A 14,389-nucleotide genomic window follows, 5' to 3' on the forward strand; every position below is an offset into this window, starting at 1 on the left:
TGGGCCTCAATCTCAATTTTTGTAATACATGTTCCGTTTGCCAATGAGAAATATCAGATTACTAATTTTTCTTCTGTTTTTCTAGTGCCATTTCCATGTGGAAGAGTTTCTGTTTCACAAACTTCTACGCTCACCCGTGCTGAGACTGTTTTTCCTGATGTGGAATATGTAAATTCTACTGAAGCTGAAACCATTTTGGATAACATCACTCAAAGCACCCAATCATTTAATGACTTCACTCGGGTTGTTGGTGGAGAAGATGCCAAACCAGGTCAATTCCCTTGGCAGGTACTTTATACTGATGGTGTGTCAAAACTGGAACTCAGCTGGCAAGACACAGGCCAAGTGGGAGACTGAGATTATTTTACTAGACAGCCCTGTTGGGATGTGAGAAGTATTTAGGTAAGTTTCAGCACTAACCAATGTGAGAAAGCCTCCAGAGATGAGCAGCTGGTGAAAGAGAGGCCCAAATCAGCTACTATACAGGTCAGGAAGAATTTGGCATTAAGGAAATGCATAGCATGATTCCAGACAGGCAACTGGTCAACGACATGAAAGTCTGGAAGAAAGGTCACAGGGTACTACTTCAGCCTCAGCCCTTGCAAAAACTGGTGAGAGTTGGAAAGTCTTTAGGCCAAGAAAAATTGGATTATTTAAAAGGGGGTAAAGAAAGGGACTCAAGGAGGAAGGATTAAGGCAAGAACTAGGTTCCAAGAAACAGCATCAGAGAGTGTCTTGGTCTACAGCTATAGTTCTCGTGGTAGCATCAGAATCACCTGGGAATATGGAAATGCAAATTCTCCTACCCCCACCCTAGACCTACCAAATCAGAATATCTAGGGGATAGGGCCCAGCAATCTGTGTGCAAACAAGCACTACAGGTGATTTTGATGCACTTTATAGTTTGAAAACTAGGCCAGGTGCAGTGGCTTATGCCAGTAATCCCAGCACTTTGGGAGACTGAGACGGGAGAATCGCTTAAGCCCAGGAGTTTGAGACCAGCCTGGGCAACATGGCGAAACTCCATATCTATAAAAAAAAAAAAATATGTCAAAATTAGGTAGGTGTGATGACTCCCACCTGTGCTTCCAGCTATTTAGGAGGCTGAGGTGGGAGAATCACCTGATCCTGGAAAGTTGAGGCTGCAGTCAAACGTGATCACACCACAGCACTTCAGCCTGGGTGACAGAGTAAGACCCTATCTCAAAAAACTGAAAAAGAAAAACACTGGCCCAAAGGAAATGAACTTGTTACAGAAGCCAGGGTTCAAAACACCAAATGATGGACTTGTTGTACCTAGTCCTTCCAGTGTGCTCTGCAAACATTTCTCCAAGTGTGGTCTGCAAACAACCTACATATGTAGAATTACCTATGCACATTTTTCATTTAGCAACCACGAGCTACATTTGTAGCAAAATCTGGGTTGTAACTTAGCCTACAGCTAAAGCCTAAGAGATTCCATCTGTGAGAAGGAATAACCCACCTCTTTGGCCCCCCTCCCCAGGCAGGAAGCCAGGATGGTCTTTATATAAAGTTGTGCTGTCCAATAGGTAACCACTAGCCATATATGGCTATTTAAAGTTAAATTACCTACAATTAAGTGAAATTAAAAATTCAGTTCCTCAATTGCACCTGCCAAATTTTAAGTGCATAACAGCCACATGCGGGTACTAACTACTGTATTGCAGAGTGCAAGTGGAGACAGAACATGGTATTACTGCGGAAATTTCTATTGGATAGCACTTATAATCGTTTAGTCTAACTTAAAACTCCCTAGTTGCCACAGTCATGATTTGGTAGTAATTTCACGGGTTTCTCTACTGAGGTTTGAATCTCTGCCATTAGAGACTGATAACTTCAAAGACTGCAATGATCAAACTGGTAACAATTTAAGCCAGAATCAGGTAAATGTCTTGAGTTTTAACAGCACTGGAATTTTTCTGGGACTAGCTGTGTATCTATCCAGGATTCTTGAGAATGCCTGCCATTTTCCAACATAATGGATGTAAGATATTACACATATACCTGGGGATGGGGCAGTAGGTATAATTGCACAAGCATTGTGGAGAATGGTATCAAAGAGTGGCAGAACATCACAAGCAAGGTTTTCCCTTTCTTTTACCTTTGCTTTTTAAAAAGACAATATTTGCTGGACCTGATCTTATAGCCCATAAATGGGACACTGTACGTTCCTTTTTACCTCCTCTGTTTCTACTTAAATGCATCCTATGAGGGCTGCTTCCCTTACCCACCATAACCCCTTCCTTCACTCATCCATATCTTTGCTCTTCTTCACAATTCTGTAATATTGACCTTCTTTATGAACCTTTCCTGGAACAACCCCTCTTGAGTGCAAGCACTCTTATTATGCCTTCAATGTATTTAATATCCATGTATCTAATTCTAATTTTGTCATTTGCATTCTCATGTATTTTCATTCATTATGTGTCCAACTTCCATGGATAACATGGTTACAAAAAAAGATCCTACTTTATGACAATTATCTTCCTTGGGTTTGTGAGACATAGAACAGTGCTTACAGTGGGGGACCCAAGAACCCCGGAAAATATATTAGCTAAGAAGATAACTTCCGTTTTTAAAAGTCCAAGATTAAAAAAAAAAATGTATGCTTTGTGAGTTTAGCATTGTCTCCTTGTCATTCCAGAAATGAAATGGCAAATACATTTAAATCAGAACTAAAAAGGGGAACAGGGTATAAAGGCTCAGTTTAGTCACATAATTTCACTTTCTCACCCACCCTCTTTAAACCAGATGTTTGCCAATGTGTTAACAATGCAGATCTTTCCTGAAAGTTTAGTAACTCAAGCAGACACTTTATTTTCTTTTCAAGCAGAAAAGACTATGAGATGGTGGTTGTGGTTGTTCTGGGAGGGAGAAGATATAAATGATACACATCATTTCAAATTATGTCATGACCTTCTCACTGCACACTTATAGTTATTGTCCCTGTTGTCTTTTTGCTCTCAAGCCTAGCTAAGATCATTTGGAATGTTCAAGATCACTCATACATGCATGTGCACACATGCACGTGCACATATGTTCACTCCCTATTTCATCCATATGAACTAAGATTACTGACCTGGACAGATTCAAAGCACTAACTTTTATTCTCTTCCAAAGGCAAGAAGCTGAGCTACTTTCCAGAATAGTTGTGAAAGACCCCGTCATACTTCTGCATTGCTTCCTCCACACCACCTCCATCTAGTTCCTTATGAAAGGTTACTGGTTTTCAAAAATATGAGATAAATTGAGTGTATAAAAGTCATTTCTAGACAAAATGAAACAAACCAGAATCTCTCCTCATTTGTGGATGGGCCACCTCCACCATGTCATGGTTAATCTGCAGGAGGAAATACTAGATTTGATTGCAGATCAGACTGCAGCAAACCTGCTGTGACTAAGGCATCAAGAGAAAGCAAGCAACAGCTGGGGCTTCAGTGGTGAAAACATTATATATCTAGCTTTGAAATATGAAATACTATTTAGCAGTGTCACCTAGAAAAGAGTGTTTCAAAATGCTGATGCTTCATAAGAACCTTTCTCTTCAGAGTGGTTTCTTTTATCTTTCAAATTAGCCAGGGTGAGAAATAAAGCGATCACTTGGTGAAGAAATCTCACAAAGAACAACATAGTTCACTTTCATCTTGAGTAACGAACAGATTGAACAAACTAGAAATGTTTAGTCTGTTAAAGAAAAGGTGAGCTGTTTGCAAGAGCCACAAGGGAAAAGGGAAGACAGCTTCTTTGTGGACTTCAGGGTGAAAGTTGCAAGCTGGCAGGAAGATTCTGACCTCCATTAAGAAAGCCCTTCCCAACCAACAACCACTGGGTTGGTTGCGTAGGTTGGGCAGCGTTAGGAGCAAATGTTGATTGAACAAATGTTTGTCGGAATTGTTGACTTAAAGAGCTGTTCTGTCACTGGGGACAGGAGCGGCTGGATAGCCCCATTCAGGGAGAGGGCATTTGTTCACCTGGCGAGAGATCAGAGCAGGCTAAGCGACCGCTGGGATCCTGTCCGGCTTTGAGACCCTACAGAGCCATGTTCACCTAGCACGTATCCCGTCTGCGGTCGCGCTCCTTTCTTACCTTATTCCAGGGCTTTCACCTCAGCTTGCCAGGCTGGAGCCAAGGGCCAACGCAGCCGCGCCTTGCTCGCGACGGTAGCTTCCCAGGAGCCCCCTATGGTTCCGGAACGGCGCTGCCAGCCCCATTCTCTTTGCTACCTCCTAAAGCCAAAGGCACTGGCGGGCCGGGCCAACTTCTAAAGTCGCGCGAGATTAGAAGGTCTAAGATAGGAACCGCGTGAGGCCAATGGAAGGAGGTACTTCAGTTTCCCTCCAGATGCCCAGCGATGGGCTCAGAGCTCCTTGAGAACTCGGGAAAGGAAGCAGGGTCTCTGAAGAAATACTTCAGGAGTAGAAAGAGGAAGCTAGCGGGTTAAATGCACTACACAGGAACAGAAATGAGTTTTTCTTAGAGTAAGTATATGTCTAGAGGTGTAGTAAGCTAAAACAAGTCTTGAATTGCATACCGCTACGTAGGGAAAAAATGAAAGCCTTTGAACATTAGTGAAAAAAGGGAAACTGTAACGCCTGTATTACTAGATAGCTTTCATCAACAACTCAAAAGCGAGAGATTTGAAGAAGCAACAAAGCTTTAATTTGGTTTGGATCCCATGGCCATGACCCTGCCAGCCGACAATTCTAGGCATGCGCAAACTGGCCCCCAAAATTCCTCCCACATTTCCAAAGAACTATTTGGCCCTTTATGTGAAGTACCTGGTTTTTCCATTTTCTGTTTTACCATAGGCCTCAGTTCGGTGTGTGACATACAGTCTTCAAATATTTAACAATTTGAAGATGATTCTATCAGATTAAAAAAAAAAGAATACAATGGAAGCCAAGTGATTAAGCTTTCCTTATGCTCATATTAAGTTGTAGCATATGCATTTACCGATGGTTAACCGTATTAACCTACAGAAAATGTCCAGGGAAACGGTCTATTTCTTATTCTATTTTTGACCTAAAAAAAAAATCTTTAAAATGTCTTAGCAGTTTCCCCTGTCTCCACTTCCCTCAGCTTTGGTCTGAAGCTACCCTGTACAGCTAGCTACAGAGATTCAATCCTTTCTGTTGGATTAGGACACATCTTGGTGGCAGATAGCATGCAAAGTTATTATATGTATGAATCAGAACTTGTTTTTCCTTAGGGGCCAGGATGTTGCACTAAGGTCTTAAGACTATAGCAATATCTTCACTTGAAAAAGGTAGCCCTCTATTATTCCTATCTCAGATGATAAAAATTCAATTAAGAGAAATAAGAACATGACATATGTAACCTCACCTGGCTCTACAAAGCTAATCTGGACAGACATTTAAACAATTATCCTCTAAGATTATTTGATGAAATGCACTTCAATGACTAGTTAACCATTAAAAACCAAAGTGAGCATCCCATCTGTTCCCAGCCAAATGACCTAGAGCAAAGGACTAGGCAAACCACATCTGTGGGCATAGCAAGCTGTACATCACAGACAAATGAATTTGCTTTGTATATGAGTGAGAGCAAACACTCTTTATTGTAAAGCTTAGGTGGGTACGTAGGGAGAATAATGGTTTTGCTGAAATCACAGGGATTGGTTATGATGGAGTTAAAGGTCAGGAAGAGAACAAAAGGGTAAGAGCTGTTGTTCTGGGCTGGCATCATCAATGAAGAGCACAAATTCAGATGTGAATGTATATTTTGTAGAAGCATGTGTGTGGTTGGTGTGTGTATATATGTGTGTCTGAAAGAGGGAAAACAGGCTCCCATTAGACTATGACTAACAAAAATGTTTGACAGATTATAACTCAGATGCCTTACTCAGAGCATATGCCTTCCCATTTTCCCCATTATTCCCCAAAATGATGTCTTAAAAAGTTCTTAAAAAGAACTTTTCCTTGACCGAGCAGACATCTCATACCCGAAATAGCTAATATTTTGATAGCTATGATCCTGAATGACCAAACATTCCAAAACCAAGTAGTTTGTAATATCTTTAAATGCAAATATATTTTAGGCCTTTTCCTTGGCAAGGATGTTTGGTCAGGGGTTGGCAAAAATAATGCTCTTCAGACTTAAAAGAACACAACCGTATTTCTTAGCCATCCACCAGAAAGTAGTAGAAGCTCCAGGAAACAAGTCTTTGTCAGCTACATCATAATCTCTCTGCCCAGGGGCTGTGGATGTCATTCATCCTGGCCTAACTAGCCTACTGGGCTGAGAGATGTTCAATTTCCCCACTAATACACTAGCCAGAGGAGAAGCACTGTGATATCATTGCATGTTAATTCTTAATTCCAATTGCTTAAACAGATATGTTCAGTTGTAACTATCATGACCAGTATATAACAGTGTTGGCCAAGTTTTATTGATGCTGAAAATCAATTGGAGTTACAGTCAGACACATGGTCTTATGACCGGCGTACTTACACAGGGCTTTGCACTCAGACAGATCATGCATCTGGGGTTTACTGCTTTGCATTTTTGTTTTGTAACTGAAGTCTGATGAGCCAGCCAGAGCATGGGCTACCTAGGGACCTGAAACCCTGCAACCCCACTTCTCACCACCTCCCAGGGTGATTTCTCGACCCCCCACTCCCCTACCACCTGGTGCCTTAGCCAGCCCTGGCTCTCCCTCCAAACACCTGCCCAATGACCACTGCCACCCCATGGTGCCCAGACATACTCTCCCTCCTCATCCCTACCCAGCTGCCACTGCCACTCCTCTCCCCCGGTGGGGACATGGGCATAGGTACAGGGAGAGTTAAGGTTGGTCAGGTGCACATGCCCTATGCTGTCTTGGAAGGTTGCTTGGCCATGTGGCATCTCTGGACCAAGAATGTGCCACAGCACATTTGGAGGGTGAAAGGTGGGGGCACACCCCTTGTCCACCTCCATTTCAGGCATGGAACACATCCTGGCATGAAAATTGAGTCCCTTGGGAATCACGTCTCCACCTTGATTGGCACAGTAGGCCAGTGACAAGGGAAGATTAACACACCCTCCCCTGCTGGGACCCAGCATCCTGTGGCTGGCAGGCAGGGGATCCTAAGGACATGTGGGTGTTAAATTGTAGGGTGCACTTCCTGGACACCTTTGAGGGTCTGCACTGCCCCAGCAAATATCCCCATGCTAGAGGGAGCAAAATATTAAATGGCGAATTTAAAAAATGTAACATGATGGGTTGCAAAAGAGACTACAGAGGAAAGAAAAAAGTTTTGTATTTTAGTGTCTTCAATGGCACCTTTCTTCCTAGCTTTTGAACAAGGAGCGCCACATTTTTATTTCTCACTGAGCCCCACAAAGTATGTAGCCATTCCTGCTTGGAGTGAAGACTTTTAAAACATAAAGATTATCAAGTCTTGGAAATTCTGATTCAGTAGATATATAACAGGTCTCAAACTTAATTATGTAAAGAATATTCTGGAGGGCTTCATTTTACCCAGTCCCACCCACCAAATATTCTGGTAAATTAAGCTTGGATTAGCCCCCAGATCTGCATTTTATAAGGATGATTTTATAAGGATGATTAGCCCTCAGATGATTCTACTGCAACTGGTTCACAGACCATGCCTGGACTGAAATTGGGTGCTTAGGAGCACAAATTCTGGAGCCGGCCAGACTTGAGTTTGCTTCCTAGTTTTACCAACTGACCTCAGGGGAGTTAGCGTTTCTCTCTAAACTTTAGTTCATGCATCTATAAATATATTAATATCACATCATAAGGATATTATGTTGTATTAAATGTCTATAAACCCCACAATGATTAACCCAAAGTAAACCCTCAAATAAATGTTCAAAAAAAATTAGGAAAATTGTTAAGTCTGGGTTGTATGCACACTGATGTTTGTTATATTATGTAGTTTTTTCTGTATTTTTACAACATTTCAGAATAAAAAGCAACAGCTAGGAGAAGAGGGAGATGGCCAGGCGCAGTGGCTCATGCCTCCCAGCGCTTTGGGAGGCCAAGGCGGGCGAATCACGAGGTCAAGAGATCGAGACCATCCTGGCCAACATGGTGAAACCCCGTCTCTGCTAAAAATACAAAAATTAACTGGGCGTGGTGGCATGCACCTGTAGTCCCAGCTACTCGGAAGACTGAGGCAGGAGAATTGCTTGAACCTGGGAGGCAGAGGTTGCAGTAAGCTGAGATCTCATCACTGCACTCCAGCCTGGTGACAGAACGAGACTCCGTCTAAAAAAAAAAAAAAAAAAAAAAAAAAAAAAAAAAAAAAAAAAGATAAGAGCAGGAGAGCCAGAGTATGAAAAAGGAAGTCAGAGCCCTTTAATGACTCAGCCCTTAGGTCTCCAGGTAGGAGGCTAGTGCTTCAGTGTCCAGGACACAGTAGGCGTTCTGTAAATTAAATTCAGGACAAAAAGAACATGCCCCAAGGACCATCTGATATCCACTTAAAGTGATGGACCACCTCCTTTCCCTTGTTTATGAATGGGTTTATGCCTAAGACTGCGTGCACTTTAATACAAGGGCAGTCGTTCAGAACTAGTCAGCGCCTGAAAAGGATTTACCAAATGTTGAGTGTGCCCTCTAGTGTTCACACTTCCCAGCTTTCTTCCTGTAAAGGTGGATCAAGGCACTTGCTTACAACTGGAACTGAAATCCTCCAAGTCGATCTAGACATTGAGATGGAGAAAATATTCATTGTCCACTGTAATTATGCAACGAATATCCAGCTGAAATAATGAACTGGCCTCTTATCTAACAATACCCAGGCTCAATGCGTCACTCCTTTGTCCACTTTGCCCAAAATTCAACCACAGCTAAGTTGACATTTTAGGACAAAGGCAGCTTACCATCCAGCCAGAGGGGAGTAGAGTATGGTTAAGAGAGAGTGGAAAGAATGAATGGGCCCTGCTATTCCTCACTGCCTGCATGGCTATAAGCACAGTCCTTATGGAGGCCTTAGGTCTTGTTTCATAATATTCCAGTTTGGAAAGGGTTTGAAAAGACCTCCTAGAAAAATCAGTAGTTTTTCTTTTTCAAGTAACATGTAGCAAAAAAATTTCATCGTGTAGGCACAGGGAACACCCTAATAACTATTAATCTCAAGGAGTCAAGTCAGTGTGTTTCCTACTGTACCTGCTGTATCCCCATGAAGCAAATTTTGCCATCAGAGAAACTGACTCATGGGGAAAAATATCCAAGAACCTCAAATCACCAAAAGAAGCCATTTCTCAGATCTGCCTCAGCTTAAGCTTCCTTGTCTCTGTGTGTTGCTTTCAATGCAGTTACATAAATGGCTTTTTTGTTTATGCACTGGAAACACTAATTCATCTGCAAAGCTCACATTTCCAGAAACTCCATTTCTGCCAGCACCTAGAAGCCAATATTTTGCCTATTCCTGTAACCAGCACGCATATTTATTTTTTTCTAGATCAAATATATTATGCAGTAAGAGTCTTAATTTTGTTTTCACAGGTCGTTTTGAATGGTAAAGTTGATGCATTCTGTGGAGGCTCTATCGTTAATGAAAAATGGGTTGTAACTGCTGCCCACTGTGTTGAAACTGATGCTAAAATTACAGTTGTCGCAGGTAAATAAAGAATAATAATCTGCAGCACCACTAGCTCTTTAATATGATTTGTACACCATATTTTACTAAGGTCTAATAAAATTGTTGCTGAATAAATTGGGCTAAAGGCAGAAGGGTCATAATTTCAGAACCCAAGTTGCACCATCCTCCAACCCTCCATAGTTCTTTTGATGTACCCATATTATCACTCCTTTCAGTGAGGTACAATTAGTTATTGATGTAGTCATTTCCCTACCAGAAAGTCTTCCCAAAAACCAGTATCACGTCACTGATCCTTTTGTCTCTGGTGCTTGGCACAACCTGTAGCAGGTTCTTAGAAAACAAACATTTGAATTAATGGCCAAATGAATTTGTGCTCAAAAAAGGGGTCAGAATACTTGAAATTTGGAAAATCTAGGATAATTCATGACTAGTGGTTTCATTATCATCAATGAAAAGCTTATAACAGCATGAGTGAACAGAACCATCTCTATGATAGTCCTGAATGGCTTTTTGGTCTGAAAAATATGCATTGGTTCTCATTACATTTAACCAAAATTATCACAATAGAAGAATGAGATCTCTGACATTGCCTATTAGGTCAGTGATCCCGAGTAGACCCTTAGAAAATCTGTGTATGTGAAATACTGTTTGTGACTTAAAATGAAATTTATTTGTAATAGGTGAACATAACATTGAGGAGACAGAACATACAGAGCAAAAGCGAAATGTGATTCGAATTATTCCTCATCACAACTACAATGCAACTATTAATAAGTACAACCATGACATTGCCCTTCTGGAACTGGATGAACCCTTAGTGCTAAACAGCTATGTTACACCTATTTGCATTGCTGACAAGGAATACACGAACATCTTCCTCAAATTTGGATCTGGCTATGTGAGTGGCTGGGGAAGAGTCTTCAACAAAGGAAGATCAGCTTCAGTTCTTCAGTACCTTAGAGTTCCACTTGTTGACCGAGCCACATGTCTTCGATCTACAAAGTTCACCATCTATAACAACATGTTCTGTGCTGGCTTCCATGAAGGAGGTAGAGATTCATGTCAAGGAGATAGTGGGGGACCCCATGTTACTGAAGTGGAAGGGACCAGTTTCTTAACTGGAATTATTAGCTGGGGTGAAGAGTGTGCAATGAAAGGCAAATATGGCATATATACCAAGGTATCCCGGTATGTCAACTGGATTAAGGAAAAAACAAAGCTCACTTAATGAAAGATGGATTTCCAAGGTTAATTGATTGGCACTGAAAATTAACAGGGCCTCTCACTAATCACTTTCCCATCTCATTATATTTGAATATATACATTCTATGATTATTGCTTTTTCTCTTTACAGGGAAAATTTCATGTTTTACCTGAGCAAATTGATTAGAAAATGGAATCACTAGAGGAATATAATGTGCTAGGAAATTATAGCCATTTCTAAGGGCCCAGCCCTTGACAAAATTGTGAAGTGAAATTCTCCACTCTGTCCCTCAGATACTATGGTTCTCCACTATGGCAACTAACTCATCTGATTTTCCCTCCTTAGCAGCATTCCATCTTCCCGATCTTCTTTGCTTCTCCAACCAAAACATCAATGTTTATTAGTTCTGTATACTTTGGTCTACTCTATCATAAGACCAGTACCACACTCATGAAGAAAGAACACAGGAGTAGCTGAGAGGCTAAAACTCATCAAATACACTACTCCTTTTCCTCTATCCTATTCCTGAATCTTTTACCTTTTCCAAATCCCAATCCCCAAAGCAGTTTTTATCTTTCTTACTCCCTCTCTCCCTTTTACCCTCCACAGTCATTAAAGGAGAGATGGGGAGCATCATTCTGTTATACTTCTGTACGCAGTTATACATGTCTATCAAACCCAGACTTGCTTTCATAGTGGAGACTTGCTTTTCAGAACGTAGGGATGAAGCAACGTGCCTGAAAATTTTGGGGGAAAAGTTTCTTTCAGAGAGTTATTATATATATATATATATATATATATATATACACACACACACACACACACATACACACATACACACATATAATGGAAGCAATAAGTCATTCTAAGAGCTTGTATGGTTATGGAAAAAAAGCTGGCATTGACGCAGATATATTGTACTCTTTCTAAAAATTAATAATAATAATGCTAACAGAAAGAAGAGAACAGCTCATTTGCAGTCTACAACTAGTAGAGACTTTGAGGAAGAATTCAACAGCGTGTCTTCAGCAGTGTTCAGAGTCAAGAAAGAAGTTGAAGTTGCCTAGACCAGAGGACATAAGTAACATGTCTCCTTTAACTGGCATGCCCCTGAAGTGGAGAAGGGTGCAGCAGGCTCAAAGACATAAGTCATTCCAATCAGCCAACTAAGTTGTCCTTTTCTGGTTTCATGTTCACCGTGGAACATTTTGATTATAGTTAATCCTTCTATCTTGAATTTTCTAGAGAGTTGCTGACTAACAGACGTATGTTTCCCTTCATGAATTAATAAACTGGTGTTCTGGGTCATACCTTGGCTTTTTGTGAATCCCATTGATGTGATTCAGCCACCCTGTATTTGATGATGCATAGGACTACTGACAAAATCACTTCGACCCCGCCAAGCTGCTGCCTTCTCTTGCCCCCCCTCATCCCCAGCCAGGCCTCACTCTTGCTAATTCCTTTAGTTCTTTTAGTCAATATATTTTTGTCTTCGCATATAAGTATAAATAAACATATTTTTAAATTTCTTGGCTTGGTCCACTGGCTCATGCCTATAATCCCAGCACTTTGGAAGGCCAAGGTGGGTGGATCACCTGAGGTCAGGAGTTTCAGGCCAGCCTGGCCAACACGGTGAAACCCTGTATCTACTAAAAATAGAACAATTAGCTGGGCGTGGTAATTTGTGCCTGTAATCCCAGCTACTGGGGAGGCCAAGGCAGGAGAATCACTTGAGCCTGGGGAGCGGGGAGTGGGGGAGGTTGCAGTGAGCCGAGATCGCACCAGTGCACTCCATCCTGGGTGACAGAGTGAGATTCTGTCTCAGAAATAAAATAATTAATTAAATAAATAAATACATTTCTTGAGGCGTTTCTTGTTAAATCATTCATGGAGAGGTATCCCAAATACTACATTCAACAAAACACTCTGAAAAATGTTTTCAAATGCAATATAACACAGCAGAGATTTGATGCTCTGTTATCCAGCTTTCATATAAGGCAGTGTGAGCTGTGTTCCAGAGAGGAAAGTGGTCTGAATCCACCTGAGACAGAATTGGGTCTAACTAGCTGTGAGTATGGCCTTCAATAAATCACTCTCCATTTGGAAATTCGATTTCTCCACTTGTATAATGGAAGAGTTTGACAGGATGCTCTCCAAAATCCCTTGCAATTTTGTTAGTCTGTGATTTTATGTTTTTATTTTTATGTCTTCATTCAACAAATATTCAAGGAGTAATTGTTGTGTGCCAAATACCAACAGTGTTCATTAAATTGCAATTCAGATTTTATATATATAGTTATAATAATGTATAATGTATATACATTGCTTTGTGAGTGCCTGTTACACTACTAGACAGTAGTTGCTCAATAATTGTTAGCTGAATCCGAATTCATGTTTATCCCAGAGTAGCAATTAGTCTTGTATTGAGTATCATGAAAGAAGGCCATACTTAAATAAGAATAATGCCTGGAGTTTAGATTTTATGAACAAATGAAAGGAAATTGGTTCTGCTTTTGTTGACTAAAGGAGGGGAAGAGAGAAGAGACACTATAATTGTCTGCCTCAGATTTAAGGATGATGCTAATTCATGCATTAAACATGTTGCTTCAAATTTGAATGACCAAAGGTCTGTAGCCTCAGCACTTCAAAATTGGTAAAAGTAAGATGCTCTGGCCTTGTTTCCATAGAGACCACCCCTTACAAAGGCACCAGTGGGAAACTGGCCTCAGGACTCCTGTGATTGGTCTTCTCTGTGGTAGAGAAAGGAGCTCCTGGACCCATAAATCTCTAAGCTACAGTTCTTTTGGTCATGGGCTCAAAAATGATTGAATTCATCATGAGCCACCTGTGGCATATTGCCACCACTAAACATGTGGGGCCTTTAAGCTCACTAAGAGCCAATGTCCTCGGAGACAGCCCTGACTGGATTCTACCTAGGGCATTTGCAATTGCCATATAAGAATCATAAGTGCTTTCAAAATCACTGTAGCTAATTTGCCTACATAGACTAAAACATGCTGCCATTATATTGGAAGTGACAGATTAAAATAGAACTCTTACCAAGTGAAGGAAAGTGTGCTAAGATAGTGCAGTCATTTTAACTTTCTGTTTAAGTATGATTGTTTTTAGTTCTTTTGAATATTTAGTTGTTTTATAGTGACAGGAATGAAGTACTGTCCAATTTTCTCCGCCAAGGAAAAAAGAAAAGGTGTTCTTCCTTACTTAACTGAACCAAAACAGACTAGTTTACAAAATTGCCTAATTAGAATTGCTAAACACATTCCAAATGCTTACAGTCTAATCCAAGAATGTCAGAGCTGCAAGGGCCCTTAAACACTGTCTAATCCACTCCACTCATTTAGCAGATGAGGAGATTGAGGCCAACATAAGGCCAGGCCCAAGATAACACAATGACAGCCAGGACTAGAGCTCAAGTCTCCCACCCTGCACTTTGAAATAATAATGCTTTCAACTGGGGTGCATTAACTCTACTGTCTATATTTTTAGGGCAGCTGGGGCATTCTGCATTGGTGGTAATCCTCTCAACGACCCTGGGACTGAAAACTGCCTGGAATTCTTACTATCAATT

At 41.0% G+C, this 14,389-nt stretch overlaps 1 protein-coding gene across 2 annotated transcripts in view; it reads left to right on the forward strand.

Annotated features, from left to right (window-relative positions):
* Positions 1-11,474, forward strand: part of F9 (coagulation factor IX) — a 31,687-nt gene extending 20,213 nt beyond the window's left edge. Inside the window, exons 6-8 of one of the 2 annotated variants that reach the window (XM_025372837.1) lie at positions 86-288; positions 9,500-9,614; positions 10,277-11,474. In XM_025372837.1, coding sequence (XP_025228622.1) covers positions 86-288; positions 9,500-9,614; positions 10,277-10,824 — 866 coding nt within the window. In that variant the 3' untranslated portion in view covers positions 10,825-11,474. The remainder of the gene's footprint in view (positions 1-85; positions 289-9,499; positions 9,615-10,276) is intronic. The other variant, XM_025372838.1, reaches the window with a different exon arrangement.
* The last annotated feature ends 2,915 nt before the right edge of the window (positions 11,475-14,389 follow it).

This window comes from Theropithecus gelada, chromosome X, assembly GCF_003255815.1.
Source record: "Theropithecus gelada isolate Dixy chromosome X, Tgel_1.0, whole genome shotgun sequence".
In the NCBI taxonomy this organism is placed as follows: domain Eukaryota; kingdom Metazoa; phylum Chordata; class Mammalia; order Primates; family Cercopithecidae; genus Theropithecus; species Theropithecus gelada.